This window comes from Clarias gariepinus, chromosome 16 (assembly GCF_024256425.1).
Source record: "Clarias gariepinus isolate MV-2021 ecotype Netherlands chromosome 16, CGAR_prim_01v2, whole genome shotgun sequence".
Taxonomy (NCBI): Eukaryota; Metazoa; Chordata; class Actinopteri; order Siluriformes; family Clariidae; genus Clarias; species Clarias gariepinus.
In genome coordinates, this window is record NC_071115.1 from 25,433,007 (window position 1) to 25,446,703 (window position 13,697).

The 13,697-nt window shown below is 37.1% G+C and overlaps 1 protein-coding gene across 1 annotated transcript; it reads right to left on the reverse strand.

Annotated features, from left to right (window-relative positions):
* Window positions 1-544: 544 nt before the first annotated feature.
* On the reverse strand, window positions 545-12,474 carry srp72 (signal recognition particle 72). The gene is made up of 18 exons (XM_053515389.1): window positions 12,323-12,474; window positions 9,495-9,615; window positions 8,201-8,324; window positions 7,867-8,010; window positions 6,735-6,846; window positions 6,283-6,314; window positions 6,028-6,152; window positions 5,682-5,739; window positions 4,205-4,336; window positions 3,802-3,930; window positions 3,325-3,397; window positions 3,171-3,235; window positions 2,981-3,076; window positions 2,553-2,734; window positions 2,221-2,358; window positions 2,098-2,135; window positions 1,852-2,011; window positions 545-1,393 (listed from the first exon to the last, which is right to left on the reverse strand). Exons 1-18 carry the CDS (start codon window positions 12,420-12,422, stop codon window positions 1,213-1,215), a joined length of 2,010 nt encoding a protein of 669 aa, XP_053371364.1. The 5' UTR covers window positions 12,423-12,474; the 3' UTR covers window positions 545-1,212.
* Window positions 12,475-13,697: the final 1,223 nt, after the last annotated feature.

The window sequence follows — 13,697 nt, forward strand, 5'->3', positions numbered from 1 at the left end:
AATATTACCAATTTCAAATTCCATATTACCAAAGAATCAGCAATTCAATCAAAGTTGTAATTTTCTCCCTGTATACAATTTTGCCAAGCAAACCCATTCCTTAATGAATACTAATATGAACTTATTATACTTGTATAAACTGCAAAACCCACTTTACCAAGAAAAACCCAAAGATTTATTATTTCCCCCCCCAAGATCCTGTACTCCCTACTGCACTGTGGTACAAGATGGAACAAGTCCTGCTTCACAGATTCATGATCCTGGTTTAATTTTGAGCTTGGGGTACTGAGGACATGAAGTTTCACTTCCAAAAACATAACAGTCAGTGGATTTTCCCTTAAAATTATTAAGGTAGTAAATGTGTAGATGGATGGTGTTCTGTGACTTGACCCCAGCATCCCCATGATAAGTGCTGTGTACCTGATTCACATAAACCACCATTGTATCAGAGTCACTGCCGTGCTGAGTGATGTCTGTATATATGGAAGACTGAGTCACATTAATAGACACTGACACAGTTGATACATCAATCTATACAAAAAAATTTTCTGTTCTCAAGGAAATTTTATTAAGACTTTACATGGGAGCTGGTCATTCTGTTAGATTTACACTTTCAGCCTCCCCTACAACGGAAAAACGGCTGAAGGAAACACTTTTTTTGAAATTATAATTACAAGTGATAGTTATCAAGGAGTTTGAAAAATAAATATATTTGAATTTGCATAACAGCCTCTCTTTTTGTTGTTTGACACAAAATCACTGTCTCTGCATACGGATTTTGCAGTTGAGTCTGTAAAATGAAACGGTTATGAAATATGAATTAATGAATCATGGTCAGGCAGTTTTTTCTTCCCCCTTTCTTTCTTGGATACATGGTCATGAAACAAAGAATAAAACCAATGTCCTTAGATAACAAGTATGAATCTTCTCTTGGTTATACAAAACGAAAACGCAGACTGTTTTATACACACATCTGATCATGATACTTTCCTCACTTAATTATTCATTTTAAAAAGAGGTGTAAATTTTAAACAGTGGATGTGATGGTGAAAAACAAGTAAAAAAAAATCCCTGGGACAGATTTCTGTTACTACATGTCTCCACTTGTCTAATCCCAAATCACTCCTTGATCCCTTAGCCAGCGTTTCGAATCTCCGAAGATGGACACATGAGGAAGGAGCTGTGGAACGACTCTGAACTTCAGCTTCTCATCTACCATCCTCCTTTACCTCCCTTCTTCTTCTTCTGTGGGGCTTTTTTGCGTGCTGCTCCAGCAGTGGCAGGTTTTTGTTGCCGTGGCGGGACGATGTTGGGGTTGGGGCTTAGGTTGGTGCCGGTGCCAGAGCCAGGACGAGGGGACGTAGGAGGGCTGCTTGCTGTTTTGCTGGCATCTCTGCATCGCAGAAAATACACAATGAGAAAATGCATAATACACAAAGACTGAAGAAAGTATAACAGAACTTATATAATTAAAAATGAATAGTAAGTAAGAAACAGCTGACATTGACCTCGTTTTCGAATAAACAGATAAATGTTTTTTTTTATGTTATAAAGTATTTTCGACTGTCCTATTATTTTATTATTTGTTTATTTTAACCAGTTGGGCTTCAATGTTGACTTAAGTTACTAACTTGTTGGTTATTGTGCCACTAGAATTAGAATAACTGTGAAACAGAGGGGAAAAAATTTGCATCTTTTGACTTGTTAATCAACGATTGCTTGTAAACATGTTTAACTATCAGCAAAGAAATTGTGTATGTAAAAAAAAATATATATATGAATTTGCAACCCTACTATGGACAAGTGACTAGTAAAAAGGGTGCACTTTGTACTGGCTGTGTTTAAACTCACAGTTCTGCCGCAGCTCCTGCTGTTGCTCCCTGAGTTCCTCTTCCCACCTGCTCCTTCTTCTTGCCCTTCTTCCTGCCTCGGTAATATGATCGCTCTCGCATAGGCAGCCAACGCTCAGGGTCAGGGGTCGATTTAGGGTCACAGTTCTTGGGTAGTTTACCTATAATAAAAAAAAAACACACATTAATATCAAACAAACCCTTTTAACTACACAGAATAATTCTGATATGCAAAATGCAATCCAACCTTTCTTCTTTTTCTTTTTCTTTTTAATGTCCACTTGGCTGAAATTAAATATGAAGATTTATTTCACAACTATTATGCGCAGCAATATCTGAAAGAAAAAAAACAAAAAAAAACATTATGTACCCTTGCTGCTTAGGGGGGTTTTCCCCGACGACTTTGGCCGCCTTCTTTCTGACGTTTGTGGCTCCATGCGAGTTCTCCAGCTCGTCCACATTGATGTTAAAGGACATGGTGTCAGGAGAGGGGAGATGCTTACTAAGCCTGAGAGAGACAGCAGCTCAGGAAAACTTTGGATGACAAAGAGACTCAAATCTACACAACAGCAACCATACAAGGACAACAACAACAAACAAAAAACCCTAGATTACAAATACATATCCTAAATTCAAATGACTGTTTTTCCAACAGCACTTGTGGCAATAAACATTGGAGAAGAACGAAGTGCCCAAGGATACGCTTTGGCCTTGTCTTGATCCACCAGTGAGCATGCGGAGATGAGCTGTGCCAACGTGTGGACATCTTTAGGGTTCTGCTTCCACAGCTGCTCCAGGTCACTGATGCACTCCTTCTTTCTGCCGTAACGGAGCTTAAAATTTGCTGCTTCACGGACCAGTGAGAGGTGCACCCGAGAGCCAGGCTGAGGGAATTAAATTATTTTCTTAATATCAAAACTGTTTTTTAAATTACTTCCAATTTCGCTTGATTGTTACCCAAGAATGTGTTATGCATGAAAGAATAGCTTGCTAGCTATACAGAACATAATTTTATTTTTATATCAAATAGAAGACTTTTTCAACCAATGTCATTTTTCAAGACCTGAATTAGTGCTGAGAGTAAAATTCTTAATAGCGGAGTGGGTATGAAAACAGATACTCAATCTTACTTGTTTTGATTGATAATACTGGATGGCTTGGGTGAAGACATCGATAGCACTGTCAATGTCCTCCTCGTGTGTGTACATTGTCACCAGGGCAGAAACCTGCATCAGAAACACAATATGTTTAACTTCACATAAAATGTTTGCCTACTTTTTACTACGAGAGGACTGCAGTAGTAGATATAGCAAATCGTACCATTCCTTGTTTGTGCTTAAAATCCTCTATTGACCTTAGGATGTCGCAGGCTTTAGTCACATGACCTACAAGAAGACAAGAAAACGTCTGAAAACTCCAGAAAGTGATAGAAGTGCATCATGTGTGTGTGTGTTACAACACAACAAAATGAAACCTTGAGTCAGGTAGAGTTGTGCCATGGTCAGTTTGATTCTGGATGCACTTTCTGGATGCTTTTCTGAAAAAGACTAGATAGATAGATAGATAGATAGATAGAGGGAGAGAGGGAGAGAGACACTTTTATCCACTGTAAAACTTACTGTCAAGGTTTAAAAGCTAAATTCATTGTTGGTCTCGAATGGTTAAGTACAATATACATCACTGGAATCTTTTAGGAATTTGTTGTATTTATATTATTAAAACAGCTTACATGATGGAAAAATAAAAATAAATGTATTTGTTGCAATGCCAGATGATCACAGGATAGTTCTTGTCTGCTAATTAAAATGAGGATGGGCCACCAGAACCTAATACTCTTTTTTTATACTTCCCTTTTAACTGTGCAACATGCACTTTGAGTTGAAATATACAGTATGTAAAATATATTATGTTTAGATGCACAGAGCTGTAGTGAGGTCACATGTATTCGTACCTGCAGCAGCTCCACAGCCTTGCTGTGCTGTTTCTCTCGACACAGCTGAGCCACCTGGATGAGAACTGGCTGTGGGTGTCCGGGGTTGTGTGACTGCAGATTAGTCAAAAACTTTCTGCACTGATCAGCCTGTCAGAGCACACAACAGTCAGAACAGTTTAACAATTACAAGTTACTGTTAATTCTATAGAATTATTGTTAATTCGACAGAACACTGGAGGCATAGTTCCTGTGAAATAACTAGAGTAACTTTTTACATCATATTTTACAGGATGTAATTTATCGGCTCCAGCACTAAGGAGGTTGTTTCGATCTTGCTTGTTGTTCAGATACAACTTCAATACACGTATTTATTAATTTCTCTAAAATGTTAATGTGACCTGCATTAGCACAGTGTGTGTACCTGGTTTGTATACATTGCTAGCAGAGCTTTGTTAAATTCGATGGCTTGCAGCTGCTTCTTAGACAGCTTGTACTCCACACCCTCTGCGCTCATCAGCTTCACCTTCTTCTTGGAGTCGAACACGTTTTGGTCCTGCAAGACCACAGATCAGACACAAAGCCATGTTTGTTACTAGAACTGGGTGATATTAAGAGACGTTATAGGAATGACACAATACAGGTAATGCCTGATTTACAAACTAATTCTGTTCCAGGAGTATGTCGGTAAGGCCGACAAAATGAGTCTCATACCACACAAATATACAATGTAAAGCATACCCATCTACTCGACTAAATTGGTCCCCTTTCCCCACACTGCCATCATATGGCCGAAAACTGTAATCGCTGCTAAGGAAATAAATCTCACAGTGAAATGTAACAGTTTATTGGACTGTGAACTCTGTTTTGTTAAGGATTTTACAAAATTAAGATTATTCACCATCAGGGCAGCTTTAAATGGAACCTTGGAACCTGTGGTGGCTCAAACGGTTAAGGCTGTGGGTTACTGATCTAAGGTTGGGGGTTTGAGCCTTAGCACCGCCAAGTTGCAACTGTTGAGCCCTTAAGCAGGGCTCTGCTCCAGGTGTGTAACTTGGCTGACCCTGTGCTCTGACCCCAGCTCCCTAGCTGGGATATGCGGAATTTTTTTTTTTTCACTGTGCTGTGAAGTGCATGTGACAAATAATTTAATAACTATTATTAAAAATTTTATAGGGCAGCCGTTTTCTATAATGAAGCTTCGGGACTGATTCATTGAAACCAGTGAAGCCGACTCATTTCTCCTGAACAGGAAGTAGAACCCCGGGGACGTTCTTATCTGCGGAATTGTTCGTTAGTCGGGGACTACCTGTAATTGGTTGTGATACAATGTCCTGAGAATACTGCATTGACATAATTAACTTACGTTAACAGCATTTTAACTATGACTTGTTTGTGCTTAATTATTTTTCACTTTTGACAGTGTATTCACTTAAAGTCAGAGTTTATAACTCTGCATATTTAATATTTTATAAAACCGCATGGGGAATACTAAATTACTGTGCAATACTTACAAATGCTTTTGAGTCATATTTTGGTACTTACTGTTTTTTTGGGGGGGAGGGGGATTATTATTATTATTTATTACCTTTCCTTACATAACAACTGTAAGCAACTGTAACCTAGCATAAGCAATTTCCCTCTGGAATTATAAAGTTCTTTGAATCTTGAATTAAATCCATTTCTTAAAGCAGTAGAAAAACAGCTTTGTTCTTCTAAAGACATACTGCCTTCATGAACTAAAACAACACCTCTCCACCCACAAGCAGATGATGTGTTACACTATCAATGAGCTGTGCCAATGTGCTTCTTTCATAACGTGTAAACAAAACCCATTGTAAATAGTATTCTATTATTCAGCGGCAGAACTGTACAATTAAACAGTTAAGACATGGCATTACCTTGTTGATGGTGATGATGTTATTGGCAGTGACTGCTAGCAGACCCACATCAGATGGCCTGAGAAGGAGAGTTATTAACAGTCATGAAACTGGCTTTTAACTGTTTATATAACATGCTTTTTTTTTTAATTCCAGAGCACTCCTGAATTCTGATTGGTCACAAGTTATTGATTTATACCCTTGGCATAAAACACTTGAAGACATGCCACGTCACAGCAGCATCGCTGGTCATGTTTTAGTCTTTATTTACAATATACAATGATCAATCATTTATAAGCATCTTAAAACACAACAACCATATGGAAGTGCCTTTATAAGTAAACTATAAGTAACTATGTGCGCTCACTTTAGTTTGACGACTTGGTTATAAAGCTGCAGCGCGTCCTCTGTCCTGCCTTGAAGCTGCATGATGTAGGCCATCTGAGAGTGGATCACTGCCAGCTCAGCGTCAATATCCTCCTCAGTCATGTCCTACACAAGACAGTTGCTTTAAACTGCACAGTTGCCTTAAATTATAATAAATTATCTTGGATGAAAGAATGACATTTTACATGAATAAATGTAAAAGGAAATGGAAAAATTTAGGGAAAGGAATACTTACAGAGTCTTCTGACAGAGATATCCTACAGAGCTCTGTAATATAAAGACAGGATCAGATTACATCAGGTCGTTCTACATTGTCGTGTCTTATGTTATATTAGCATAACAACAATTCACATAATAAGGACATGAAAATTACAGTAATAATCCCAGTCACCTGCTTAGGGTTGTAGTACCAATGCCATTATAAAAGACAATACACAGAAAAGTATGTTGTGGTATGAATATATAACTAACAATTTTAATATTCATCCAAAATCATAAAGTACTACCATGTAAGATTCCCTTCTAATTCCTGTAAATCAAAGTGTTGAAGTTTCACTTCAGATTCGTCTTTTAAATGCCTCAGTAATTAGCTGTGGTGTTAAATGTAGTGTGAAAGTCTGAAATCTGCAGCCCTTTGGCAATCGAGTCAGACATGCTGTTCTAAATAAACGTCACATGACCCCTGACCTTCAGCTTTCTGGAGTTTCTTCATGGCCTGAGAGAGATGGCCTCTGCCGATCAACTTGCAGGCTGAATTGTAGCAAAGCTCGTACGTTGACTCAGGCAGTCCCAGGTCCTCCTACACATAGTGAGGGTGCAAATGAACAAGTGCACTCTGTTAAAGTACAACTACAAATTTTAAATGTGTCTGGTTATTGCTAAGGCATATAAGAATATTAATAACCATTTAATTACCCAATGCATAAATTAAAGTTAACAGCCAGTCTGTTAATGCTGCAGAATAATCTGAATGCTCTAGCATTTTCTTCATTTGTTATTGGGATTTATCTCTATACATATAGTAGCTTCATCTTTACTTTTCTCCTTCTATACAAATGCACTATGCAGGCAACAAAATACTTTCTGTACCATCTGTAGTGCACTGTATATTCAAACTAACATATCTGGGATTCCCTCAAATGCTGAGAAGCTTCAAGAAAACCCTCATACGGCCTAGGTCACGTTTACATTTACATTTGGGTATTTGGAAGACGCTCTTATCCAGAGCGACTTACATTTTTTTATCTCATTACACATCTGAGCAGTTGAGGGTTAAGGGCCTTGCTTAAGGGCCCAACAGTGGCAACTTGGTGGTTGTGGGGTTTGAACCTGGGATCTTCCGAACCGTAGTCCAATGCCTTAACCACTAAGCTACCCCTGGCCATCATGTGCTATTTTATGATGATTACTGATCCTAATAATTTACTTAAAGTAAATGCATTGCTAAAAATTTTTAACGGTGGCTTTTATATTCCACCTTCTGTAGATGCTGTGCCATGGCTTCTTTTTTGTTTTTCTCACTGATTTTCTGTTTCTGCATATTAAAATTGCACATAGCCATTCATTTAGAGAGCACGTTGCTGCCATCTATAGGTTATATTCTTTACTGCAGTAAATCAAATTACTGTATACGGTAGTTAAATAGGAAAAAAAATATATATACATTCGAAAATAACAATAATGTTTATATTTATTATAAAAAAAAGAAATAGTGAAGTCCTACATTCTTCCTGATTTTCCCTTAATCATCTGGTGTGGTGTGTTAACTAATGTGTAGCATTCTAACTGTGTGTGTAATCGTCCTTGTGTTTTGACTCACAGGTATTGCTTTCTCCCAGGTACTCCGTGCAGCCTGCACTGCGGCAAGGTTCGTCTTTCTCTCCTCCTCGTATTCATCTTGTGAGTTTCTGATCAGGTCTTTATACACCGCTTCACACTCTGTGTACCGCTCCAGTCTGTACAGCTAGACAAACACACAATTTCGATGTCTATAGTTTCTTAGATTATTTAATTAACTAGTTTGAGGTCCATGCACTCAGTCCCAACATTTCTGTACAAAATATATCATCTTAACTTACTATGCAACAACTATCTAAAAACCACCCTGTTAAAGGCCGCCATTTTATCTTGTGCAATACGGTGAGCATTCTTACCACTTGGCCGTAGAGCTCTTTGAGTTTGTCAGTTTGTTCAGAGATTCCCTCAATGGTCTTCAGTGCGCTCTCTACTCTGTTCAGCCGGTACTCACAGTATGCCTTCTCAAACCCGATCATGTCACTGTGGACAGACAGCACAGATATCATTCAAACCTTGCACTGCTATTGATTTTATGAACAGATGTGTCACTTCCTGGTCTTGGATCAATTTAGGGTCATAAGAGTCTTTATATTACACTAGATCTAACTAGAACTGGAATGAGGGCACAAACGTCAGAAACGGTTATTAAACTTGACAACAGGGAGAGAGAGAGAGAGTGCTATGTCCTCATTAGGGCTGCTAAAATTATTTTTTTATTTTATATATTCAAAAAATATTTTGATATTTAAAAAAATAAATAAATCAATTAATCCACACTGCCCAGCCAAAAATAAATCAGCACTTTAAAAGGGTTAAATAATTGACCTGTCTTGAGTACAGAAAACAATTAAGGAGATCCCTTTAATTGGGCTAAGAATTGTCCAACCCATTATTAAAATCCAATAAGGCCTTCTTTGTGGAAGAAATGTGGTAAATGGTTAGTAGAAATCAGAGCCACATTTAATAGTAAAAATAAGAGCATTTCCACATGTACAATGTGTTGAGAACTCACAGGATTGGGACTAAACAGCTGTGTGGCCATAAGAAAGTTAGTGAGACTAGTCACAGAAAAGAAGACTAGAGAGCATAAACACTGGACTCTGGAGCAATTGATAAAAGGTCATGTGGTCTGATGAGTTCAGAGCAATGGGTGCGTAAGGGTAGGAAGGGAAGCACAAGAAGCGATGCAACCATCAATGTTTAGTGCCCACTGTACAAACTGAATATACTGATTGATCAGGTTATTACATCAGTGGAGTTTTTCTTCCATGATAGAACAGGCATATTCAAATTCTGAATTTTTCATTCTGGGAAAATTAGAAAATTTTCACTATGAATTTGCCACCATACTGTGCACTCAAAATGGTCAATCAAATCTTAGAGTGTACAACTTTTTATATCTGGACAGTGCAACCTCTAAAAAAACTACAATATGTCTTTAAAAAATTATTTTGCAACAGTTCAACCAGCTAATACTATTATAGAACACTTAAATAGGTTTCAGTAAATAACAATTCACTAACTAATACTACACAGAGATTTCAGAGGAGACAGACAGCACTGATGACATCACATTATACTTTTGTGATATGCAATAAATAATTTGTCACAGCAGAATGATGAGAATGATGGTCCTGGTACAGGGTTTACCTGGTAAGCGACTTGGTGTGGGTGTTGATAACATTAAGAGCCTCCTTGAAGCCACCAGTCTGGATGAGACACACGATTTTACAGCACAGCGCCGTCACGTCGTCCTTATTCTCATGGAGAACTGGAGAAAGAACAAGGGCACAATACAGACAAAAAAAAGTTAAATCAGCCATTCCTAAATTTAACAAGGCTGCAGTCCAATTTGAAAAATAAAAATTTTCTGTGGCGCACCCAAAACTTGGAATATTAGGGAGCTTTTACCCTATGTTTAGAAATGACTGCACCCCTTCCCCAACTGGCCTGCGTTCACATTATTAATTTCCTTTATCCTCGGGTACACATGCATATTTTACCCTCTGACACATCAGGTGGCAATATGCACCCAGTTGGTTTGCAAGCCGCCATCAACAAAATAAAATAAGAGAACAAGGACTATGTCTAATATTACTAAGACTTCGAAAGAAAGAAAATGCAAAACCAGAAAAAAAAACATTACGAGTGATGCCCTCGCATGCCTTCTGACTATTAGCCATGGCTGTGTAGAGTAGAGGATGAGATGACATTTCGAAGGAGACACCACAAATATTTTTCATGGATTTTAAGCCAATCTACCAATATAAAATTAAAACTATATTTATTTGTTATAAGTGATCTCATGCTGCCCTCATGCCTCACCCTGATGGCACAATAGAAAGCCATGGCCCACACTTTGTAAAATACTGTCCTATAGGGTTTATTTCCTAAGTTGTTTTTTCACCCTCATTTATTTGTGTGGCGACAAAACCTTTTTTTTAATATATATATTAAAGTTTATATTAGAGAAGTACTGGTTGATTGGTCAGTGACCAGAATTTGCTGGTTTTCAGTTTGATTGGCTATAACTGGTGATCAGCCTCAGATGAACAATCCTGTCCCAAGCACAGAAGCTTTCGAGCGGCGCATTTTATGGTGTTACACTATTAAAAAATGTGTGCATTAAAAGCCTCCAATCCGCTGAATTAGTTGAAAACCATGTCCGTTAGAAGCCCTGCGTGCCCGCATTAGAAGTCACACACACTCGCATACCTGCTGTCAAACGCACACTCACTGTCAAGTTTTGAGACTTGGGGGTCAGGACTACATTATTTAGACATTTCCATCACATGTGGCAGAAATGAATTATTTGCTAAGTTTGATTAGAAATAATAATTATGAACGACAACAGAGTTGAGTGCTACACTTGCATTTAAGGTTCGTTTGTATTGTTTAAATGCTGCACTTTTTTATTAATTGAGAAAACTAATGCCTAGGTTAATAGATAACTACATTTCAGGTACAGTTAACAGTTTACAAGAAAATGTACTACCACCAAGTATGAAGTTATTATAGTTGAAAATTATACAATTAAAAAAACTAATATCAAATTTTGTAAATTTGTATTCTTATTATTGTACAAGTATTTTTCTGTATTCCTTTTTTTCCAAAAAAAATTTACAAATGTTCCAAATTAGACATTTTCATGTACTAATGTGTAAACTTGCATATATTATAAAACCAATAATCTAGTCTTTTACATAGAATTAAATTAAAATATTGTATAAACAAATTGTAAGCTGATTTGATGAAATCTCTTTTACTTATCAGTAAATTAAGTAAAAACTGTTTTTATGCCATTGATTTACTAATTTATTCCTTGGAATGATTTCTGTTTCAGGATCCTTTTGTGTCTAAACTTACTGAAAGTAGTCATTGTGTTATGAATGAAAAATGCTCTTGCTAAGAAAGATCGTTGTTTAGTGCAAGTTAATTTTAAGGTATGTACATTTTGGATGTAAGATGCTGAGATTTATGATGGTAAGAAGATTTTTGCAACAATTGTAAAACATTGTACACACTTCATAAAGCAAACATCAAAACCTAGGACAAACCTTCTTATGAAGGTTTTTATTAATTAAGAAAACTAATTGTATAAGAAAGAGGCTATATTTAATTATTCATTAGACTTTTTTTAAAGGTTTAAAATTTTAACAAAATCAGGAAAAATTGTGTTATGTTGTTTTAGTGTATATTGCTAATGATGTGCTGCCTTTCCTTGGCCAGGGCTCACTTGCAAAAGAGACTACTGTCTCAATGTGACTACCCTGGTAAAACAAAGGAAAATAAATACTGCATTATACTATACAATGAGAAAATAATATATTGTACAGGGGGTGTTAAAGTTAAACCAGGACTCGAGGGCTACTTGTTAATACGTTTACAGAGTTCTCTGTCTGTGTTTGAGATGTTTCTCTCCTATTAAACGCCATTGTAAATGTACCTTCCTCTAAAGACCCCTTCCTCTGTGACGTCACCACGGGACCCCACGGCTAAGTTCTCCTGAGAATAACGAAAATACTGGACCAAGCAACATAACACAACCTGAACCACTGAGCACAACACGCAATGTCTATCACAAATATGTTTAATCTCTGTCATGATGAACTTTTCCCTTTAAACCAGTGCTATATGAGGCAGTGCTAACCTGCTGACTGAAAAATATGGACACGTAATCATTCATTCCCCTTTACATTACACTCCAGTTACACACAACACACACAGCTGTCTCTCACACACTGCGGGAAGACACTGACGTTTAAAAATGCCCACACCGTTGTTTAAAACTATATATTTTTCTAAGTTAAGAAGAAAAATAAATAGCTGACTTGTGATATAACGTCCACCCGCTACACGCCGAGTCACATTAGCTTAGCCCGCTACATTCCGCTGATATGCTAACAAGCTAACAGCTGTCAGGAAGCCACGTTTTACTAAGAAGATTAAAAAGACAAATGGATATTATAAATACTTACTCTTATTGATAGCCTTGAGGGCTCTCGTGAAGTCGCCATTCTGTCCGCAGCGGTTAATTTCAGTCCACAGCGACGCTACAGACCCCGCACCACTCGCCATCTTCACCAACCTGAACGAACCAACTCCTGTGGGTTTTCTCTTTCTCTTTAACACTCCCCCTACCTGTTTTAGGGTACACCACACTACTTTGAGCTCCTTGCTGCGTTTCCTGCGGTGTGATTGGCTGAGAATCGGTTCTGGCCAATCCGAACAAAGGAGGCGGGATTTGTTACAATACGCTCGAATGGAGAGCGAGAGACGTACAGGAAATGACATAATTTCTATAATAAAAGTGATGCGCTTTGAGTGATCAGTATGCGCAAAAGCACAATTATTGGCACCCTTTGTAAAAATGTGTGAAAAGGAGCAAACATTTATAATACATCCACTCTGAGATTGTAATAGCCTTGGGCTCATACACAGGGTAATATTTAAAAATGTTTAAAATATATATAACACCATAAATAAGATCTGTAAAATGTTGGTTTTAGATTAATGGCACCCCACACACATACAAAGTGGCCCAAAAATGTAAAGATTCTTCAACAGTTGTTTTCTAGGGTTAGGCCCTTTTATGCCCTTTTTTATAAACTGTAGTTGAGTTAGGGTAGCAATGTGCAGTATTATATTTCCGTTAAAGACATACAAGTTCCAATGTGTATCCACTGCTTTCATGTGAACTAATTCCCTGGAAGCAATGTTAATGCTTGGCATAGTCATTGGGACAAGAAGAAGAGGACGTAAAAAAAAAGGCCTATACAGTACAAACAGAACCATGAATGGTCATCACAATAACTATGGTAATTCCTCTCACTTTAATCTTAAAATTAAAGTTTGTCAAAATGCCTAGGTTAATAGTTTACTACATTTTAAGTACAGCTAACATTTTACAAGAAACTATAGTATCACCAAGAATACTCTTACATCAGTAGATCGACTGTCCTTAAGAGTGACAAGTTATTATAGTTGAAAGTGATACAATAAAAAAAAAAGAATTTGGATTCTGATTATTGTATATTTGTTTTGAGTATTTATCGGCATTTCTTTTTTTCAATTAGTGTGCCATTTCATGCAAATATAATTCATTGTGTAAATTTGCATAAAAAATAATCTAGTCTTTTAAAAGAAATTAAATGAACATAATATTGTAAAAACAAATTGTAAACTGATTTGATGGAATCTGTTTTACTTTTCAGTAAACCCAAAAAAACACTATGTTTTTTGCCATTGATTATCTAATGTATTCCTTGGAATGTTTCCTGATTTAGGATCCTTTTTTGTCTAAACTTAGTAAGAGTTCATTGTGTTATGAATGAAAAGTGCTGTGGCTAAGAA